The sequence below is a fragment of the Enhydra lutris genome, unplaced genomic scaffold (genome assembly GCF_002288905.1).
Source record: "Enhydra lutris kenyoni isolate GAN:26980312 unplaced genomic scaffold, ASM228890v2 scaffoldscaffold22, whole genome shotgun sequence".
Taxonomy (NCBI): Eukaryota; Metazoa; Chordata; class Mammalia; order Carnivora; family Mustelidae; genus Enhydra; species Enhydra lutris.
Window position 1 is genome coordinate 33,922,118 of NW_019154106.1, and position 20,087 is coordinate 33,942,204.

The window sequence follows — 20,087 nt, forward strand, 5'->3', positions numbered from 1 at the left end:
TAAGTTCTTGAGGTAAAGAATTAAAAATTAAAATTGAAAACAAACAAACAAACAAACCTATAGAGATCTTGGTAATATGTTGTAGAAGTAGCAGTAAGGTTGTCAGAAAGGCCTTTCTTGGCCTGTGGTATAGTTTGAGAGATTCAGGAAAGAAATGTGATTCTCTGCATGGAAGATGAGATTGAGTAGGTTAAACCTATCCAGTTAGATGCAAAGGTCTTGGACAAAGGAAATGCAACGGTAGTAGGAGGTCTGATTTGTTTTTGACAACAAACCTTGAGTATTTATTCCAATAAACTTCACAAGATAAGATCAATTAGATCAGTGGCAAAATTATAATAAAACAAAACAAAATTCAAGTCATAAATCAGGACTAAGAAGCTGACCCTAAATGTGTTGGGTGAGGGGGAGCATTAGGATACTATAACAAAGAGACCCCTCCCCCCCAATTTGGCTACTGTTGTGAAATTGTGACATGTGTTGCATAGATACAAAAATCTCATTGTCAGCAAATAAAACTAAGCAGAAAAATATAGAAGAGATTTATTTTGAAGTATTCTGTTTACTTCTGATGACTAAAAGCATCCTCCCATGTTCTTCCTTAATATCATTGATAGTGAGGTGGATTAGGAAGCCCGTGGATAAAGCAGCCCCAGATTCTAACTCTGGTTCCTTTTCTACTACCTGTGAAAACTTGGGTTATAGTTTAATTCTCTGGAATTCAGATTCCTTATCAGTGAACTGGAGGAAGTTACCTATTTCAGAAAATTGTGAATGATAAATAAAGAACAAATAATTAGATGGAGGCTCTTAATAATTTCAAGACTATCTCCAACTCTTTATCTATTGTTACTTATACGATCTGCAAAACAGCTTAAATTTAAAAAAAAAATTATGTATTTTATAGAGAGAAAGAGTGCGAGTGCAGTGCACATGAGTGGGGGAAGGGGCAGAGGGATAGAGAGAATCTCAAGCAGACTCCCATGATCCTGAGACTGTCACCTGGGTCAAACTCAAAAGTTGGCTGCTTGACCAACTGAACCCCAAACAGCTTAAATTCTTGCAGATGTAGGGAAGATAAAAATTCAGTAGCTCACTGTGTGCTAATGGTAGCAGTAAGTTCTTGGGGTCGGGGTAGCAGTGGGGTCATCTAAGTCTACACACGATAGTCTTCTGCCATGAATAAACTTGATCAAATCATTGGGGGCAAGAGATTAGTTATTTTTGATTCTCTGTTTATCCACAGACAGGGTCTTACTCTAGATTAGGGGTGGCAAACTCAAAGGCAGGCAGGGCTCCTGCAGGTCTGAGTGGGGGTGGGGGGACCACACATGATTTGTGCAACTGGAGTGTGAGCACATGCTCTCTTCAAGGGGCAGCCTCCACTTACACCAAACAGACTCCTGGCATGCAGGGATTGAGTCTCAGTTGTTGCCAAATTTGATTTTTCAAGAAAAGTCAGATCCATATTTAATGTAAAATCTCCCAGTTTTTTAGTGTTGACAACTAATTCTTTTCTTTCAACATCCTGTGGGCCAACCAAAACATATCTGAATACAGCCTGTGTGCTACCAGTTTTGCAACCTTTGGATTTTAAAGGTCCTTTTCACTCCCAGTGCCCTCTGCTCCATGAGCCCAAGAATAATTATATACATCCCGCACGAGGGTTCACCCTACAGTTTAGAAATACACTCATACCCCCCACTTCCAAATAAGTGTTTCCTGTTGTTAGAGTTTCATTATCCATAATGAATGTTACCTCCCAGGCAATTCTTATGCAAACAGCTTCTTGTTCCAAAGTTAAAATCAAATACATTTCCTGTTCCTTGCCGAAGTGCATAGACCTAATTTTCTGCATATTAGTTTTATCTTTTTTAACACAGCTGGTGGCTGGTTTCAGTTCCCCAGGGCCCTATTTTTTTTTTTTTTTTCACCAAGTCTTGGGCAGTAAAACTTTAATGAACTTCGCATTTATAAAAGTCTTGGAGAAACATGGTCTTCCATGCTACCTGCTATGAACTGAAGGGCATTCTCCCCAAAATCAAATGTTGAAGCCCTGACCATCAACGTGACTGGATTTGGAGATGGAGCCTTTAAGAAGGTGATTAGGTTAAATGAAGTCTTAAGGTTGGGGCCCTTCTCCAACAGGACTGCGGTCCTTATAAGAAGAGGAAGAGATACCAGCAGTGCAGGGACAGACAGGAAAGGCCATGTGAGAACCCAGTGAGAGAGTGGCCATCTCCACGTCAGGAAGAGAGCTCGCACTGAAACAAAACCTGCAGCCACCTTCCTCTTGGACATCTGGTTTTCAGAAGTCTGAGGAAATGACTTTCTGTTGTTTAAGCCACCGAGTCTATAGTATTCTGTTATGGCAGCCCTAGGAAACTAACCTGCCATCTATAACTAGCCTGGCTTTGATGTCTGATGTCTTTTGGATTTTAGGATCCTTTAAAATCTCAGTTATTCTCAGAGAAATCCCACTTTTAGACATGTCTTCTCATCTGACTTCCTGCTCAGGGCATTATGAAAATTTTGTTATCTCCAATCAAAAGAGTCTCTTCCTTCTGGGAAATATACCAAACTTTATACTCAGTGGCAGAATACAAACTCTTTGGTAACTCACCCATAAAATGTGAGATAAAGGAAACCGATCCTTTTCCCAAGTTTTAAAACTTGTCCTCGTTTGTCAGATGCTCCCGTGAGTCGTACTATGCCTACTTTCTTGAGGGCAGAGAGCCACTTGTAGGCATGTTCATCATTTTTTAAAACATCTTCAAAATCCAGTGTGGGTAGCTGGAGCTCGGCGCCCCAGTACTGACATTCTGTGAATAAGAAAAAGAAGAAACCAGATGAGATTACATTGTTTCTATATAAAATGAGAACCTCAGAGAAGGGACTAGTTCATTGAAGTTGAGCTTTCATTTCTCGTGGGATTTACGAAATTTCAATCATACTCGAATTGCTCAAGCTACTAACTTTTCTTCCCTGGGGCTATGCCAGTTTACTATATACCTCCTGCCTACCACTGCCAAACCCATGACAGGTATATATTCACTAAGCTCATTTGTCGAGAGAATGTTTAGCTCATGGATAGCTCTTGAGCTATACATCCATAGGGCTTCTTTGCCTGGACTCTGCTTAGAAACGTCTCTACTGAGATACTGTGTATTTTAATGGCCACGTCACATTGTTCAACTCCAAATAGATGATAAAATCTGGATGATGGACTGAGAATAGTATATGCACATTCCTAGAGGTGGGAGGAGTGTTTGCCTTGGTGGGTACAGCTCCGTCTTCCTCTTATTTCACCTGATCAGAAGCTTTCTCTGAGGTCAAATCATTCTTTGGAGTAAAAACAAAACAAAACAAAAAAACCTATCCATGGGGAAGAAAAGATGAAAGGTGTGCTCCTGGGATGCATAGAAAATGCATTTTGCATTTTCTATGCAAATGATCCTTTGATGACAACATGACCGTAGATGAAGTCAAGTGCTTTCATTAGCTTTCTGATTCCTCATGATCAAATGCTCATGAGAAAAGTTTACTTGAAGAAACAGAAAGGAAATGAAATGGAAAAAATAATTTGCTTTGCAAACCGGGCTCTCCCCAAAGGAGGCAGAACACAGAGATGTCATTTTGCCAAAGGAAATAACTCAGATATTAACAACTGCATTCAGGAGAGACCTAGCTCAAGCTAATCCATTTGATTTTTTCAGTTTTAGAAGAAAGAACCTGCCTTAGGAAGGCAAATCTTCTGAATAAGTGACAGAATGAGATCTTATGATCTCAATGTCATCCTAAGCAAGCCTCACTTCTCAAACTGGGGAATATATATCGTGTTATGGAAAACAGCCCCAAGCTCCCAGTTTAAGAATGAGGAATGGATCAGTGTTCCTGTGTAGTTGTTGTAGACTGGAAATCATTCCCTTCTCTTTGATGTCCAACAGGGATTTCTAAGGAGTCAGATAGTAGCAATAGATTGTGAAAAGATGCGTGCAGGTTCAGGAGGCCACCTCCTGCTCTCCCATCAGCTAGTTAGCCACCAGCCAAACATATGCAGCTGGTACCATATGGACCAGGATATTAATAAGGTCAAGAACGGAGGCAGAGGGGCCTGGATTTGAATCATTGTCCTGCATCTTACTAGATAGTTTCTTGGTGTCCTTTCTGAGCCTCCATCTCTTAATTTGTAAAAGAGCCATAACTCTATTTACTGTGCAGGCCATTTGTTGATCAGGCAAAGAGCCTAGTATAGTGCATAGTACATAGTAGAAAACCACTATTCTCACCACCTATAGTAATAGTCGGTATTTACTGACTCCTTTCTAGATGTTAGGCACAGTGCTCGGTGCTTTCCATATGTTATTTCTTTTAATGTCCACAATAAAAATACCCACTAGATGCTTTCAGCATTCCCAAGTTATAAAGAAGGGAACAGCCATCCAAATCACACAGAGCTAATGATTTGCAGGGCAAGTTAGTCAAATCCAGACAACCGATTCCAAAGTCTATAATTTTAACAACTACGCATAAAATAAACAAGTGGTGCCTTGAAATACTGTTGTCACATGTATTTTTATGCCTTATGTCTGCATGTCCATCATTTATTCTGTCCCTTACAAAGGAAATCTACTAGATAAAAAAGAAAGCAAAGCAAGTTACACTTAGGACCACTTTGTCTGAACTTGCTCAGGTATGGGTATTTAAAGATAAACCTTGAATATAACACTGTGTGTTAATTATACTGGAATTAAAAAAAAATACTACACTTGATCTGAGCCCAAAAGCCAAGAAATGATGGAATTTAAAAAAATGAAAAATAAAGCTTGGCTTCTATTCAGGATTTTAGATGCAGAAAAAACACAACGAGTAGGTTTCATTGTACGACATTGCTGTCCACCTTTTGTGTAATGAACCAAGGCTGAAAAATCAGCTAGCTTCACTTCTTTAATTTATGCCAGTGTATTTCAGGGCTCCAAGCTGGTTTGGTTTTACTTAAGGCCATTATCACTTTCCAGAGAGTGTCAGTGACTGTGAGTCAGGGAAGTAGAATACACAGATTGAAAAAACATTTTCCAAAATGTGAACGTTTTAAAAACTTTGAGTTCATATTTCGAGTACTTTGTGGCTTCAAGGAGGGTCTCCTTAGGACACAAACTACATACATCTATAACATTTTTTTTAAGATTGTATTTATTTGAGAGAGACAGCGAGAGAGAGAACACAAGCAGGGGGAGTGAGAGAGGGAGAAGCAGGCTTCCCGGCTGGATGCTGGGCTCGATCTCAGGACTCTGGGATCATGACCTGAGCCGAAGGCAGATGCTTAACGACTGAGCCACCCAGGCACCCCCACTTATAGCATGTTTTAATGAGTTTTTGTTTCTATATGATTCGTTTTCCCATTATAGGACAACACACATGTGCATACACATGTGCACACACAGTATTTTTTTGTTTTAAAATCGCAGAATAACTTAGGTTCTTTCAATAAACTTATTACTCTTTCCATGTATAAAATTAACCATATTCACACTGAGACTCCAATATAAAGCAAGGCTCTCAGTACTACACACAGCGTAGTCTCTACTGTAAGTAATTTCAGATTTATAGGATTTTACTATCAGAGGGTGGTTACAATGCCTTTCATGTTCTGCAAAAGTTCACCATTTTCCAGCTCTAGCTCTCATTCTGGCATGCCCCGGCAAGGACTTTACAGAAATCAGCAAACAAGGGCCACAGCTCGTTATAGAACCTGTATCCTAATACCAACCACTCATCTGTTCAGTTGTGCTAAACGTGATTTTCCAAGATAGTACTCTGATTACCCAGTTTCTAAACTCAGCTTAGCATCCGCAATATAAAATATTTTAATTTGCGGTGAGAAATAAACTATGTTTCAATAAATCTACCAGTAAAATCACTTCATGTACCTGCACAGAAAATTTAACATTGAAAAAGTGATTTTGAAGCACCTCCACTGTTCTCCCCCAACCACAGAACAGAATTACTGTGGACTCAAGAGAAGACACATTGACAAGAGTAAATCATTTGTCAGGTGAACACATTAAAAGCAAATTTAAATTTCACACTTGGGTCTGGATACATAAACAGTATGGAAAATGACGGAATATTTAAGGCATGAACCACCCTTTCTAATTTAACTTACGGCCTACTAATAAATACTTCCTTGAACATGTGCTTCACACATCATAAAATTTATGAACACTCTACATGCTGGCTTTCAAGGAACGGTTTGTACAAGGTTTCCTTTTCAGCATTAGGCATCACATTCCTGGCTCTTGAGTTGTATTTCAAAAAGGGAAAAGACACAAAGAAGCTCTTTGCTTAAAGATTCCTGAAGGCACCAGGCTGAGTTGCAATGTGTTATTTTGGATTTAGAACCTTCAGTCCACCTGCACTGAACTGTGCTCTTGGCTCTGAAGTAGCAAGTCTAATACGCTAATATGGCCGGCCAATCACCTACTATCTCTTCCTGTGAGTGCTTTGCAGGGGTCCAGGCAAAACCCAAATCCGACCCTCGAGGAAGGAAACATGCCTGGCTGGTAGTAGGGATTTGAGTCTCTTCCCTGGGCTAAGGGGATCCTGTCTCTTCAAATATTCTTTTACTTCTTCTCTAGTGAACTTGGCATATCTTAAGAATCTGATCACTTGTTCTCTTCTAGACTGAGATATTCCAGAAGCTGACCTGAGATGAGGATCTGAATGCAAGCAATGTATAAGGGAGGGATCCCTGGAAGAACTAATAGGAGGTGGGGAACTAAGACAAGAAAGGAAGCCTCTGGAAATCATTTTAATGAATGGTGAACTGCTGGGGCTTCTGGCAATACTGAAGGCTGTATTTCAGAGTTGTCCCACCCAGGGGCAAGGGAGCTGGGATGCCCAGGCTACCTAAACCAACCCCACTTCTCTGGGCACCTTTGGACACCTTCTCCATGTGTTAGCCAAGGCAGAGAAACCCCTCTAGCCAAGTGACAGTCTGTGTTAGAAAGTGGTGGCATGCACAGGCAGAGTACTGGGTGGGGGTGGGGAGGGGGATGGGCTTTGGGTAGGCACAGCCAGCCTCTGAGATGCCCTCCTTTAGGCTCTGTAAGAATGAATTAGATGGCTGTCTTCTGTGGCCCCCCAGCACTGAAACACAACTCCAGCCCAGTGCTTGCCATGTTGTGTTGAAATGATCTTGCACTTATTCCACACATACTTGTAGAAAGCCTTGCGATTCTTGTAACGAACTATAGAAATGATCCCTGAAAGTATAGTCTTGAAAGCCTTGCTATCTAAAGAGATCACATTAGTGAATAAAATTGATGTGATTGCACATCCATTTTGTGAAGGGAAAAGTGAGTAAGCAAGGAAACAAACAAATAAATACATAAGAGCAAACATTGTAGCAAGCACCAAGTTACTGCGAGCGGGTTGGGGAATCTGTTTAGACATGGCAGTTAAGAACCGTCTAGCTAAAGAGATGCCTCTTAAGCCAGAGGCCAGGGTGTGGGAGAGGGCATTCATGCAAAGGGCAGGGACAGGAGTGTCTTGGCGGGAGGGACAGTAGGAAGAGGGGGAATCTCTTATCTTGCTGGGGGAACTCAGAGTCTCTAGGGCTAGAACCCAGGCAAAGAGAAGAGTGGCAGATGAAGTGGAAAAGTAAACAGGGTCCATCAGGCAGGACTTCATCTCTCTTTCTTGCACTAGACCACAAGTTCTTCTTTGCAAGGGATGGAGAGCATGTCATGTATATTTAATTCCTCACATCTACTGCTCCCTTTTCCCACTGCCCTCTAGCACAGAGCCCAAGGCTGGTACGCAGCAGATTTCCAGAAAACTATTATGTTCTGTATCATAAACAAATCTTTGCTTATTTTCTGATGGGGACTAGAGACTGGAGGCAATCCCTGAAAGGTGAGATTGTGTCTGAACACTCTTTAGTATTTTAAAAGATAGAGAAATCCATAAAACCTTTGCCCTGGGTGATAATCCCACCAAACTCAAAAAGTCTTCTTAAGGATGTATAAAACACACTTCTAGGGACACCTGGGTGGCTCAGTGGGTTAAAGCCTCTGCCTTCGGCTCAGATCATGATCCCAGGGTCCTGGGATCGAGCCCCACATTGGTTTTCTGCTCAGCAGGGAGCCTGCTTCCTCCTCTCTCTCTGCCTACTTCTCTAACTACTTGTGATCTTTGTCTGCCAAATAAATAAGTAAAAAAATCTTTAAAACACACACACACACACACACACACACACACACACACACACACACACTTCTACACAAGTTTATGTTGCTTAAAAGGAGAGAAATATGTTTTTGTTCTGGACTATTAGGTACTTGGCATATTCTGTATGCTTAGCCCTATGACAACAGTGGCTTTCTCGTTGGAGAATCCAAGAACACATGAGAAAATGAGGCAGGGACTCTAAAAGTGATGAGTACTTGAAAAGCGAGAACCATTTATGGAGCCGCTAGGATTCTGGGTGCCCTTCTGAGTACCTGAGATGGATTAATTAATGTAATCGTCACAACAGCCCTGTAACAGAGGTCCTAGTATTGTTCCCATTTTATAGACAAGGTGACATAGGTGTAAGGATCTTAGATAATTTATAAAGAATTACACAGCTCCTGCTCCTCAGAGCTGGGGAACCACACAAATAATTTGATTTCAGTTTTTAGAAGAAAGGAAAGCAATCACTTAAGGTGCCAGGAAGGGAGATGATAAATTCAGACTTCCTTAGAGTTTCAGGGCAAAGAGAAAATTCAGTTTTACCTTCTGTTCTTATTGTGAGTGTCCCCTATGACATCCGTGTAAAGGTTATGGAACACCCTCTTGGTCACTTTCAGTTATGTACACTGCACACATCTTCCTATGGAGCGGCATTTGCTGGTTCCAAAAGCTCCAGTTGTCACAAGCTTCCTCCTTATGTTAAAATACAATCTACCTCTGTCACCTTTCTTTTAGGCCCTAATTCTGTGCACCATAATCCCACAGAATATGACAGTCTTGGAGATGTATATAAGGAACTGTGCTCTTTTTCTTTCTAAGTCCAAATAGCCTTTTAATTCCCCATGTTTTTCATGTGTTATGGCTTCCAAGCTCTGCCCTAGGCTCTGTTCTCTGCTCTCCATTGTATGATGTGTTCAAGTCTGCTGACACTCTCCAACAGCACTGATGTCTTGAACCAGACATAGTACTATAGATGTGGTCTGGCCCATGCCTGCATGGTGGGCTCGCTACCACATTTTCATTTATGCAACCTAAATCTCAATCTTTTTTGGCTGTCTCGACTCTGTTGACTCAGATTGACTTTTCAGTCAATAAAAATGTGTAAAAATTGTCTGTCACGTCTTCATTTCCAAAGCTAGTTTATTGAGAATGTGTGAAGCATGTGTAGAGATGGGGATACAGGTTTGATAGGAACATTGTGTCAAAGTTAATAACTTGAGGTTTGAAGGTGACTCAAACCTGAATTCTGAAACTTCTCATCTGCAAGAACGTCAGAAAGTGATATAGTCTCTCAGTGCAGTTATGGAAAATGCAGGATGAAAATGACTTTGCAGGGTTGCTATGAAATTTAAATGATATGCTATCTATAAACAACTTAACACAGCGTATCTGATTAAATCTGCCCATGAACCAGAGCAGCTGAACCTGACTGAAGGAAAACACACCATGATGACTGGTCTCATTGCATGTCTACTATTGTCTGCCTCATTCTTTCTTACCAGCTGACCATTTCTTACATTCTCTATCCTCAACCCTTCTACCTCCTCCTCCTTATGCTCAGCTGACAGCTTTGCCTCTTATTTCAGTGGAAAAATAGAAGGACTCAGGAGAGAATTTCCATACATTTCCTCCACCTCATCCACCAATCTGCCTGTATCTGTGTCCTTCTTTATGGCTCTTGATGTGTTGTACACATACTTATAAATTTATATCTTATACATGGTGTGTGCATATATATGTATTTTTAAAAATTATTAATATCTTTCTCTAACAGAATGTAAGCTCCCTATAGATAGTCTTTCTCTGTTTTGTTCAATACAGCATCCCTGACACCTAGAACAGTATCTGTTCCAGAACATGGAAGACACCTGAATATTTGCGGTATAAATTCAAAGTGCATGGGAGGTATTCAATAAATGACACCTTTACTAATATTAATTATTTCCCTGGATTAGCCTCAGACTGGGGAAGAGAGTCAAATACACAATGACTCTGCAGTGTAATAATTGCAGTGACACAGAGAGTGAAGCCCACAGAAACTACAGCAACCAGATGAGAGCCATGGAATGGCTTTTACTAGAACAGATACTCTTTAGTCAAATCTTGGCCTCGCTATATTGTCTTCGCTACATTGTCTCTTTGACTTTGGACGACTTACTTAATTTCTATCATGTGTAAAATAGTTATAATATAATGCTCCTGTTATGAGGTTGTTGTTAGTATTAAATAGAACAATAAATATTAGGTGTTGAGCTCAGTGCCCGACATAGAGCAATGTTTTTTAAAATGTGAGGAAGAAGATCGGCGAATGAAGCCGGTAGTTCGGACAGGTTGTTGGTGGGGGTAGTAAGATGGGGATGGACTCTAGATTATTTTGCTGATAGGGCTAGTAGATTTTGTTGATACACTGGATGTGTAGTAAAAGAGAGAAAGAGGAGTCAGGCATGATCCTGCTGCCAGAGAGATGGAGTTGTATCAACTAAGATGGGAAAGAGCGGGGCAGGATTCTCTAAAATCATCTGTTCCTCAGGGTGGCTGTTTTTCTCTGCTTTCCTCATTTTTTTTAATTGCTCCAAGCAAATCACTTTATAAATCCCCTTTTTGTTGTCCATTGTATATTTGGCTTGATGAATTTATTCTTTTTTTAATAATCAGATTTTAGGAAGGACACATCTCATCATAAATACACATATTTTAGTCAATGAACTTGGAAAAGAACAGATTTTGATAGAGCAAACCAAACTTAGGAAATGAAATTTAGCTAAGTCACCTAAGACTGGTCTAAGTTTAGGTACAGTCCCATAATTCTTGTATAAATTGGCTGGGGCTAATGTCAGAGAAAGAAATTGGTGTTTTGTTTTTTTTTTTTTTTTCTTTTTGATGAATTTATTCTGGGCTAGAAACTTCTATTATGCTCTATTAAAGTTAGAGCTTAGAGACTGTGCTTCCTTCTTGCATGAGCACACTGTTCTTTTTAGGGACCATCCCTTTATCTTTGATTATTAAGATTATCTGTTTTTGTACGATCATGAGATTGTAGCTACCAAGGATTTTTTTCATTGAAGTGTTTAGCTCATATATGGAAAATATGTCTGCTGATGGTTGGTATACTCATCTGTAGCAATTCTTAGCTAATAGATAACACGGCCATTTTCCCCAAAGTTTGCTGATCACCCCAGCCTCTGCAAACATTTCTACATCCCTGATGGGAATTAGGTTCATAGTTGACCAGTCCTTTTATGGACTTCCTTAAATTTATTTAAGGAAACTATCTGCCATGTAGGTAAAATTTTGGCTCAGACTTCAAACCAATGTCTGAGCTATTAATATCCTTTTCATGACAACAATTCACCTCTAAGCCACTCTCATGTTTTTAGTCAGGAACAGAACATAATTATTTTCCATGTAAGGGAAACTCAACATAAGATGTTGTCATGTCACTGCTGTTTATTTCTTCTTCCATTCTTTCCCAAATACTATTTGCTATACCTCTGTTCCTATGTTTATCTATGTTCATGGTTGTCTAAATTGGAGGGAAAAGGGAGTAAGTACTTAGGTTTTATCATTTACTCTTCAAATTCCCAAATTGAGAGGTCTTGCCTTTTTTTTTTTTTTAACATATGGAAAAGTGAGGTACAGGTCATTTATGAAACAGTCAAGTTCACAGAGCAAAGTCAAAGCCAGCTGTGCTGATTCCAAACCTGCCCTCATTCCATAATACAATGCTGTTTCACAGGTGAAGAGTTTTCTTGACATACCATGCTTCGCTTTCTCTCCTAACACATTCTAACAACATTCCTTCTGAAAGATGCGTGTGCCTCCATTGTTATGTTACAGCCTTGCACTTTAGTATTACCAGTGAAATGAGATCTGTTTTCGGGGCTTTCTTTCTTATCTTTGTCATTCGGCTTAAGGATAATATAAAAGTAAGGTAGAAGTGTTGGTAAAGGGTTTCACTGGGATGTAAGGTGGGCCTTGCAGAATGGATAGGTGAAGTCTGGCCAGACAGAAAGAATGGACTAAGTGATCCAGAAAATAGGCAGAGTTTGAACAAAATCTACATGGTCATGGAGGGGGCACCAGATTCGGGGTTGACTGGAAAGCGTCGGTGAAGACTTAAGACTTTATCATGCTGCAGTGAGATAGCAGAGCAAAGGGGAAGAGAGAGGAAGGTGGGCATCAGGAAGATTACCCTGCAGGATTGTACAAGCAGGTGTGAACCGAGGCCATGTTATTTCAGTAATCTAGATATGAGATGATAAAAAGCTCCAACTAGGTTGTTGGCAAGAGGGACAACCCAAACATTTCTTCCTATAACCTGTTGATTATCAATCTTCTCTGGACAATGTTCATAGGAACAGGCCATGTCCATAGAAGCCTGACAGCCAGAGAGAGTAAAGGAGAAAGAATTTCACTAATAGAATTCTGCATTTTTCATTTTAAGTTTAATTTCTTTGTAAACTGATACACTGTTCAAGAACGTCAGGTCCCTGTCAGGGCTGTTCTCTAGTCATTTATATTGCTTTCAAGGGAGTGGTGTAAAGATGAAAGGAGTTTATATGAAAAGTGTGACAGTCCTTTTCACCCAACCTGGCACTACTTAGAGGTAATTAGGTGGTATCTCTATCATACAGATAAAGATTTTGGGGTATAGAAAAGTAAGTTGCTCAAAATTGCAAACCTAGCAAGGCCTAGGTTCAAGAGCACTCTGATTTTAGCGCTATATTGCTCTTTTGATTAAGAGCAAAGTTGCAGATTGATAAAAATATAAAATTTTGAGAAAAATAAAAAGTTAGAATAATGAATAATAAATAATAAATAATAAATAATAACATAAATAATAATAAAATTAGTTTGAATGGAGTAGAGCTTAAAAATTATATTTTTTGATTTACTAAGTTAGAAATTAGACAAATGAACAGAATGTATAAATAGCACATCACTTTTTGAAACTTTTTGTTCCCCTACGGGATAGAAACATTGAAAAAAAAATTTAATTTTTTCCATGGGCACATATGGAAGTTTGGGATTAGAATTTCAAGGAAGAAATTTAAGTGTAATGAAAGATCTATTATCCCGGAACTGAAGTTGTGTATTTCAGTGGTCTGCCATCTTGAAGAAACAAAGTAGAATCAGAAGTGAGAATAATTGGTTTTTTTAATCAGTTGTCCTCTTTTTTTTTTTGACTGGTGAATTTCCTGATGCGTAGGCACTAGCAAAGATGACAGGTTAAATATATAACTCGTGTAGGTTTGGTAAAAATGAAGCCAGCATATAAAGTAATCCAATTTTACTTCTTGAAATTGCCACCATTTGGAATTTTCTAAATTTATAAATTAAAAATTTGCTGTCCAGCTGCCTTATGCTATAAAGTCCATTCCTGGGCTATAAGAAAAAGTAAGTTAAGTTTGTGAGAAACTAAAGTTTTTCACTTGTTGAAGAAAGCCCACTCTACTTTTATTCTCTTTGGAAAAGAAAAGAGAAAAAGAGAAAGAAAAAGAAAAGGAAAAAGGAAAGAAAAAAAAAGGAAAAAGGAAAGGAAAGGAAAGGAAAGGGAAGGAAAATAATAAATTTACTTTAGTATAATAATAGAAAATTACTTTTCCAAAAGTAAAATCTTTAGTATATTTTCCTTAATTTTGGATGTGGTAAGTATACTGAGAAGACATGAAAAAGAAACATCCTGCAATAATTCTTCCTTAACATACATTTGCTTTAGGCTCTCAAATATCCTCAGCACCAGCTTTTCAAGGTCCTGTTTAGCATTAACTTTGGATGATGCAATGATACTTTGTTTTAGGAAGTTGTTAAGTAATTAAGAAATCATCTTTTGATTTCTTCAAAAGAATGTAATTAATGTTTCTTACTTTGAGAATTCTTTTTTTTTTTTTTTTTTAAAGATTTTATTTATTTATTTGTTAGAGAGAGTGAGCACAGGCAGACAGAGTGGCAGGCAGAGGCAGAGGGAGAAGCAGGTTCCCTGCTGAGCAGGGAGCCCGATGTGGGACTCGATCCCAGGACGCTGGGATCATGACCTGAGCCGAAGGCAGCTGCTTAACCAACTGAGCCACCCAGGCGTCCCTTACTTTGAGAATTCTTAAAAAGAATAAGGATATACAGGCTTTTTTTTTTTTTTTTTTTGCATTTCTGTCATATAACCAGTTGTAAAATAGATTTCTCTTGAATATTTATCTCTGAGAATGTGGTTATGTGTTTTCTTGCTGGAAGTATGGATGGAGATAAGGGTGAAAGGAAGAAGTTTTCACTTAATGTTTAGAAGTGATCCCAAACTAGGCAGAGGGCTGTGGGAACAGCCTCCACGTCCGTGGCGTCTACCTTATGGAGGGCCCTGCAGGGCTTTTCTCAAGCTGCTAGTCTCCCACCTCGGATACACTGACGGGACAATCCATGTAGGGACCTTACACTCTTTAACCATTATGCACGTTTGTCAAGCACAATGCAGACATTGAGTGGGCTAATAAATGACAGATAATTCGGAAAAAAAAAAAAAAGACACATTGGAATACATATGGCACAGAAGAATAATGAAGCAAAAATACCCATTTGTAAACTCACAGACATTGAAGATACCTTTATTCATTTCATCAACACCCCAAAGACATTTCTCTGGAACTCAGTAGGTCCATTTCAGAGAGAACAGGCAAAACAGAACAGAGACTTGCTTCTTAAACACACGAAGACTTGGAGCTCGTCTCCCACCTGTGCATCAGAGTGTGAGCCTGGATAATGGTAGGTAGGGGATGTCAACTAGGCCTTTCTTGGGAAGGGAATACATTTGGGTACATGACATGGTGGCTTGATTGTTCTGATGCAGCAGGTTGTTTTGTTTTGTTTTGTTTTTAAATATTTATTTATTTATGAGATTGAGAGAGAGAGAGAGCATATGAGCCAGGGAATGGGCAGAGGGAGATTCTCCAGCAGACTCCCCACTAAGTGAGGAGTCCCACATGTGCTCAACCCCACAACCCCAAGACCATGACCTGAGCCAAAATTAAGAGTTGGACACTCAACCGACTACGCCACCCAGGCGCCCCCGATGTAGCTGTTTTCACAGAGCTTTTCCAAAGTCGAAAGGACCTGGCAGCCCTAATCCAGTTGGAGCAGGCTGAGGCATCCTGAAAAAAACAAGCTCCCAGCGCTTTTTATAATTACCAAGTAATATATGAAGCAAATACCCTCCTGGCTCCATCCCTGACTTGCACGGCAAACTCCCACCTCTGAGGGTTCAAGGATGGGTCAAGTGTGGAGCAAGGCTTAGCAACATGGGTGAATTAGCAGTTGGAGTTAGACATACTGTGCTCATTACTTGCTAATTTAAAAAAATAGTGATTTTTTTTTCACAAATCTCTATAAAAATAATATCTGCACCAGATCAACTCTGTTCTTTGTGCCATGGGGTGGCTGGGTGATGGACAAAAATAAATAAATAAATAAATAAATAAAATTGAAAAAAGTCTTTATTTTCAAGGAAATGCATAGCAAAGAAAGGGGGAGCTCTGCTACTCCCCTACTCCCTCCGCTATGTGAGTGACACAGAGATTTTTAGAGGGCCCTAACAGTTACAAGAGAGTTCTGACTCCCTCTGTGGCACATTCCTCTTGTGAGGCAAACATGATAACCACTACACTACGGAAATGGCACATTCCTCTTGAAACAAAAGAGGGGTTTATAGCTATGGACCGATGGGTGGTAATCCAATTAAATGCGAGGGTTAAGATTTGCTTTGCTATATCGAATTGAGGGGAAATGTTCTTTTCTGACTATGCAGTATACTCAATCCCTGGACTGCTGAGAAAAGTGAGTAGACTGTTTCCATGGGAAAAAGATTTTCTTTGAATTATAATCTTTTAAACCTCAAGTTGAAATTACAAGTATTATTAAAGTCAGAGAACAGTACATAAATATTTTAGTACCAACTCAAAAAGATAGGAAAACAAGCATTCATTCTGACACTGAATGTTAGTAAAAAGGACGAATATTTAGGTTCCTATGTATAAGATCATACGATATATGGATTTATCTCATTTTTAGTTCTATCAATTATATTTTGAGAATTTTGCATCTCAAAGTGAAGCACAAAAATGAATGTATAATCATTTCAATTTGACATGGAAGCTAAAATACAACTACATTAATAAAATTCTTCATATTTCCAATGTCTTAAGTTTTCAGTTTTCATTCATATGTTTGGAAACATTTACATGCTAGGTTTCAATATTTAGCTTTTAAATTGGTGGAGAATATAGAACAAAGCAAGCAATCTCCTATCCTACTAGTCAATATATGTTTCTCTTGAATACAAATTCTTCCCCATCATCTCTGCTCCTTCCCTAGCTTAAATTCTCTTGTAGTGCCTCTTGTAGTACTATTTCTAGGCCATGCTATGGTTGCCCTGTTCCCTGTCCTCTCCCCACGTCAGCCCATCCAATACAGATGACCATGACCAAGAAATTGCAACACAGATCTGATTGTTCCACCCTCTTTTGGAAGATAAATACAAACCTAGAACCAAAAGGACCTATTGGGGGCTGGGAGAATGCAACCAGAGAAAGAGGAAGCAAAGAAGATATTCACAAGTGTGTAAGCATTTGAGAAATTATATACATCTGGTCAAAATCAGAATGATATACTGAAGATGAAAAATGCATTCAAAAGAAAATGAAGCAATCTTCTTAAACTTATAAAGATACTGAGCTCATTTCTCTGGCCCTATAGGAAGAGAATCAGCCTGGAAAATGAATGGAAGGGAATATACCTGAGTTCTATGTTGAGAAAACATCTTTGCAGAGTTTTGGACTGAGCTCCTTAGTAGGGCATGAAGCTGCTTCATGGTTTGGCCCCTTCCTTCTTCTCTGCTGCCTTAACAATTTTAACTTCACCCATATTAAACAAATTGAAGTTTCCAAGCATACTCTCCTATTTTACACATCCATGATTTTCTTCATGCCCTTTTCTCTGTCAAGAATTTCCTCACTATCTTTGCCTGACAAACTGATTCTTCAAAATCCAGCTCACGTGTCACCTGCCTTCCAAGGATTACTTTCTTGTCTCTTCCAATTCCTTCCTCTTAGTTATAACTAACCTTCTCTGCAGGCTTTCACGCACTTAAAATAAAATATTATATATATCTGTTTTCACGGCTCGGATCCCCCTCTTAGACATGATAAATGCTCGAGGACAGAATCTGTGTCTTTTTTTAACTTGGTATTTCCTTAGAGTTTCCAGCACGAAATAGATGCCCAATATATGTGCAACTTAATAGAAATTTATGAGGGAATGAGTGTTATCCATGTCTTTCCTTCCAGCTGTGGCTGTCCATTGACAAGAGTGTTTTTCTGGCTGATCATCACGGGTCTTTTCATTTTTGAGTTCAACAGCTAGTGCCAAGGGAAGATCAAGGAAAAGTGGTCTGCATCTTGATGCCAGATTTTAAAAGTCTTTCTTTACTCTAAGGAAAGAGCAGTAGGGGCAACATGGCCACTGAGTACAAAGAACAAAACCCCTTCACAAACGTAGTTGAGTTTGTTTTCATGTTCTGGAGTATAAATGTTTGGAAAATATGCAATGGTAGGACAATAAGGTGTCAAATTCTACAGGCAAAAAGCCATAGAAACAATATTCCAAAAAATGGCCCCCCCGCTTTCCCCTTTACCCGACCAACTGCACAGCTTGAGAATATATTTTAAAAATCTGATCTTGTTTTAAATCATTAAAGTATTTTCCAGTGTCTAATAGCAGCCAGGTCTCCTTATATTATTCATGACTGCAGCCCGTGACTGGTTTTTTCCACTACTTAACTGAGTGTGGCATCATTTCCATTTTGCTACTGCCTGATAGTACAGAGAAAGCTAAGCTACAAAGCTACATTCATCAAGAAATATTAATGGTGGAGGGTGGCTGTAGCTTTTTACAATGCTTAAGAGCTTAAGCTGTAATAATAAAAAGTTGGCTTTTGTTCCCTGAATTAATCAAAAGAAGAACTTGAAGGAAATGAAAGAAAAATCCAACAGGATTACAAAATTAGGGCAGAGTTAAGGAAAAATATTTTGAGTACCAGAAGAAGTCTAAGATAAATAAAAAATAGCAATACATTTGTGAAACAGCTATTTGACCCAGATCATTGCTACTGTTATGTAACTGGAGACTGCTCGAAGACTCTAACAATTCCCTCCCTGGGGAAAGGTAGGATAGACATCTTTCCCTGGATGCCCATCTGGATTCCACCAACTAGCTAGATAAAGAAGGTGGATTCCTGGCGGTTTAGACAGAAAGCACTAGAACAAAAACTTGTCCGTTGTTGGAATGATGAGACAAAGCTATAGAGGAACCTACTTCTTGACAACACCGGCCTGTGCCTGAACAAGAAGGGGACAATATCATGCCCTATTGATAACTGTAGGACAAGGCAGAGCTGTGTGGTTCAAGCTAATTAATTAGTAATATCTCCATACCCAGGAAACTCGAATTTAAAACCACTCACTATATATATTTGAGAATTTCAGTTCTGAAAGCAGTAGGTGAGGTGAGGTCTCTGTCTTGGTGTGTGACCCAGAATTCTCAGAAGGGATGTTACAGAATTCAACAAGGCTGGTCCAATATATCTGATTAACAGTGGAAAAGAAAGTTGAGGGGCATTTGCCTTGTTAGTGTGTTTGTAGAAGTCCAAATTCCGGAAAATACATAAGAATCATGACATTTATAGAATTGCCTTTGACCCACATAGTCTTATGATACCACTGTCCAAATTACAGAGGGTAAATAATTAACTTTTTACTTGTATTAAGTGTTTCTTTTATTCTGTCTCTCAGCTCAAGAATAGAGTCTTTTTCCACTGAATCTAACTACTGCGGTTTTTAAAAAAAAATATTTTTGTGGTCACAGATTTTCTTGAGACCCATTCTTCTCTCCCCGCACAAACCTGCTATGCACACACATGCATACATGCGCTCACACACACGCTCCTGTGCTCACTCAGTGCCGTGTATACCATTCCATGGCGTTCAGGGATCACATAATTTTCTCTGTGAATACCAGGTCAGAAACTCTGCTTTGTTGATTTTGTGTTGTTGTGGCTTTAGATAAAATTAAGAAGCCTTCCTCGTTCACCCTACTCCTTTGCAGCAGTCACTTAAGGAGTATCTGGTGTTCCAGGATTCATGGTAGATGACAAGGAAGGATACAAGTTTGTTGCACTTTTTTCTCTTGCTTAAGAATGTCTATATTTCCTTTCATCTCTACCCAAACGATTGGTGCTGGTAAATCATTAAACATCCTGCATAAATTACATAATGCTTTAACCAAAGCACAAGTGTTTGAATTTGCTTCTGAGCAAATTTCTTACCATACAAGTTTTAAAAGACATTGACGACCACAGCAAGGTTACCTGGCAAAAATAATTCTCTTTGGAGTTTTTCTCTGGCCTGCTGTGAAAAGCATCTTTTCTTCAGCCAGTCAGCTTCAAATTCACTGTAATGCTCATTTGGCCACGTGATACAAACCTTGTAACACAGAAAGCAAATATCATATGTATATGTATATTACATATATGTTTATCATGCTTCTATGTACTTTGGTTTACTATTGCTCTGCTTTTGAAAGTCAATGTAAGATATTCAGGGGATCCAATTAGTCCTTAGTCTTTTATTTTTTATTTTATCTTATTTTCACTTATGTGCACATAGACATAGAATACACCTTTAGAAAACAAGAAAACTGAAAGCCAAGGGGATACATCTGCGGTTTGAATTCCCTTAAATACCACACAAGAAATAAAAACTGGTCTGAAGTTCTTTTACTTGTTCTATGTCCTCTAAACCTGTTGTTTCCAAACT

At 39.1% G+C, this 20,087-nt stretch overlaps 1 protein-coding gene across 1 annotated transcript in view; it reads right to left on the reverse strand.

Moving 5' to 3' along the window:
• LOC111150087 (gamma-butyrobetaine hydroxylase 1) overlaps positions 1-20,087 on the reverse strand; it is a 60,059-nt gene that overhangs the window by 30,922 nt on the left and 9,050 nt on the right. The window contains exons 3-4 of the mRNA XM_022507428.1: positions 19,640-19,754; positions 2,624-2,822 (exon numbers count right to left, since the gene is read on the reverse strand). Of these exons, the coding sequence (XP_022363136.1) occupies positions 2,624-2,822; positions 19,640-19,754 (314 nt within the window). The remainder of the gene's footprint in view (positions 1-2,623; positions 2,823-19,639; positions 19,755-20,087) is intronic.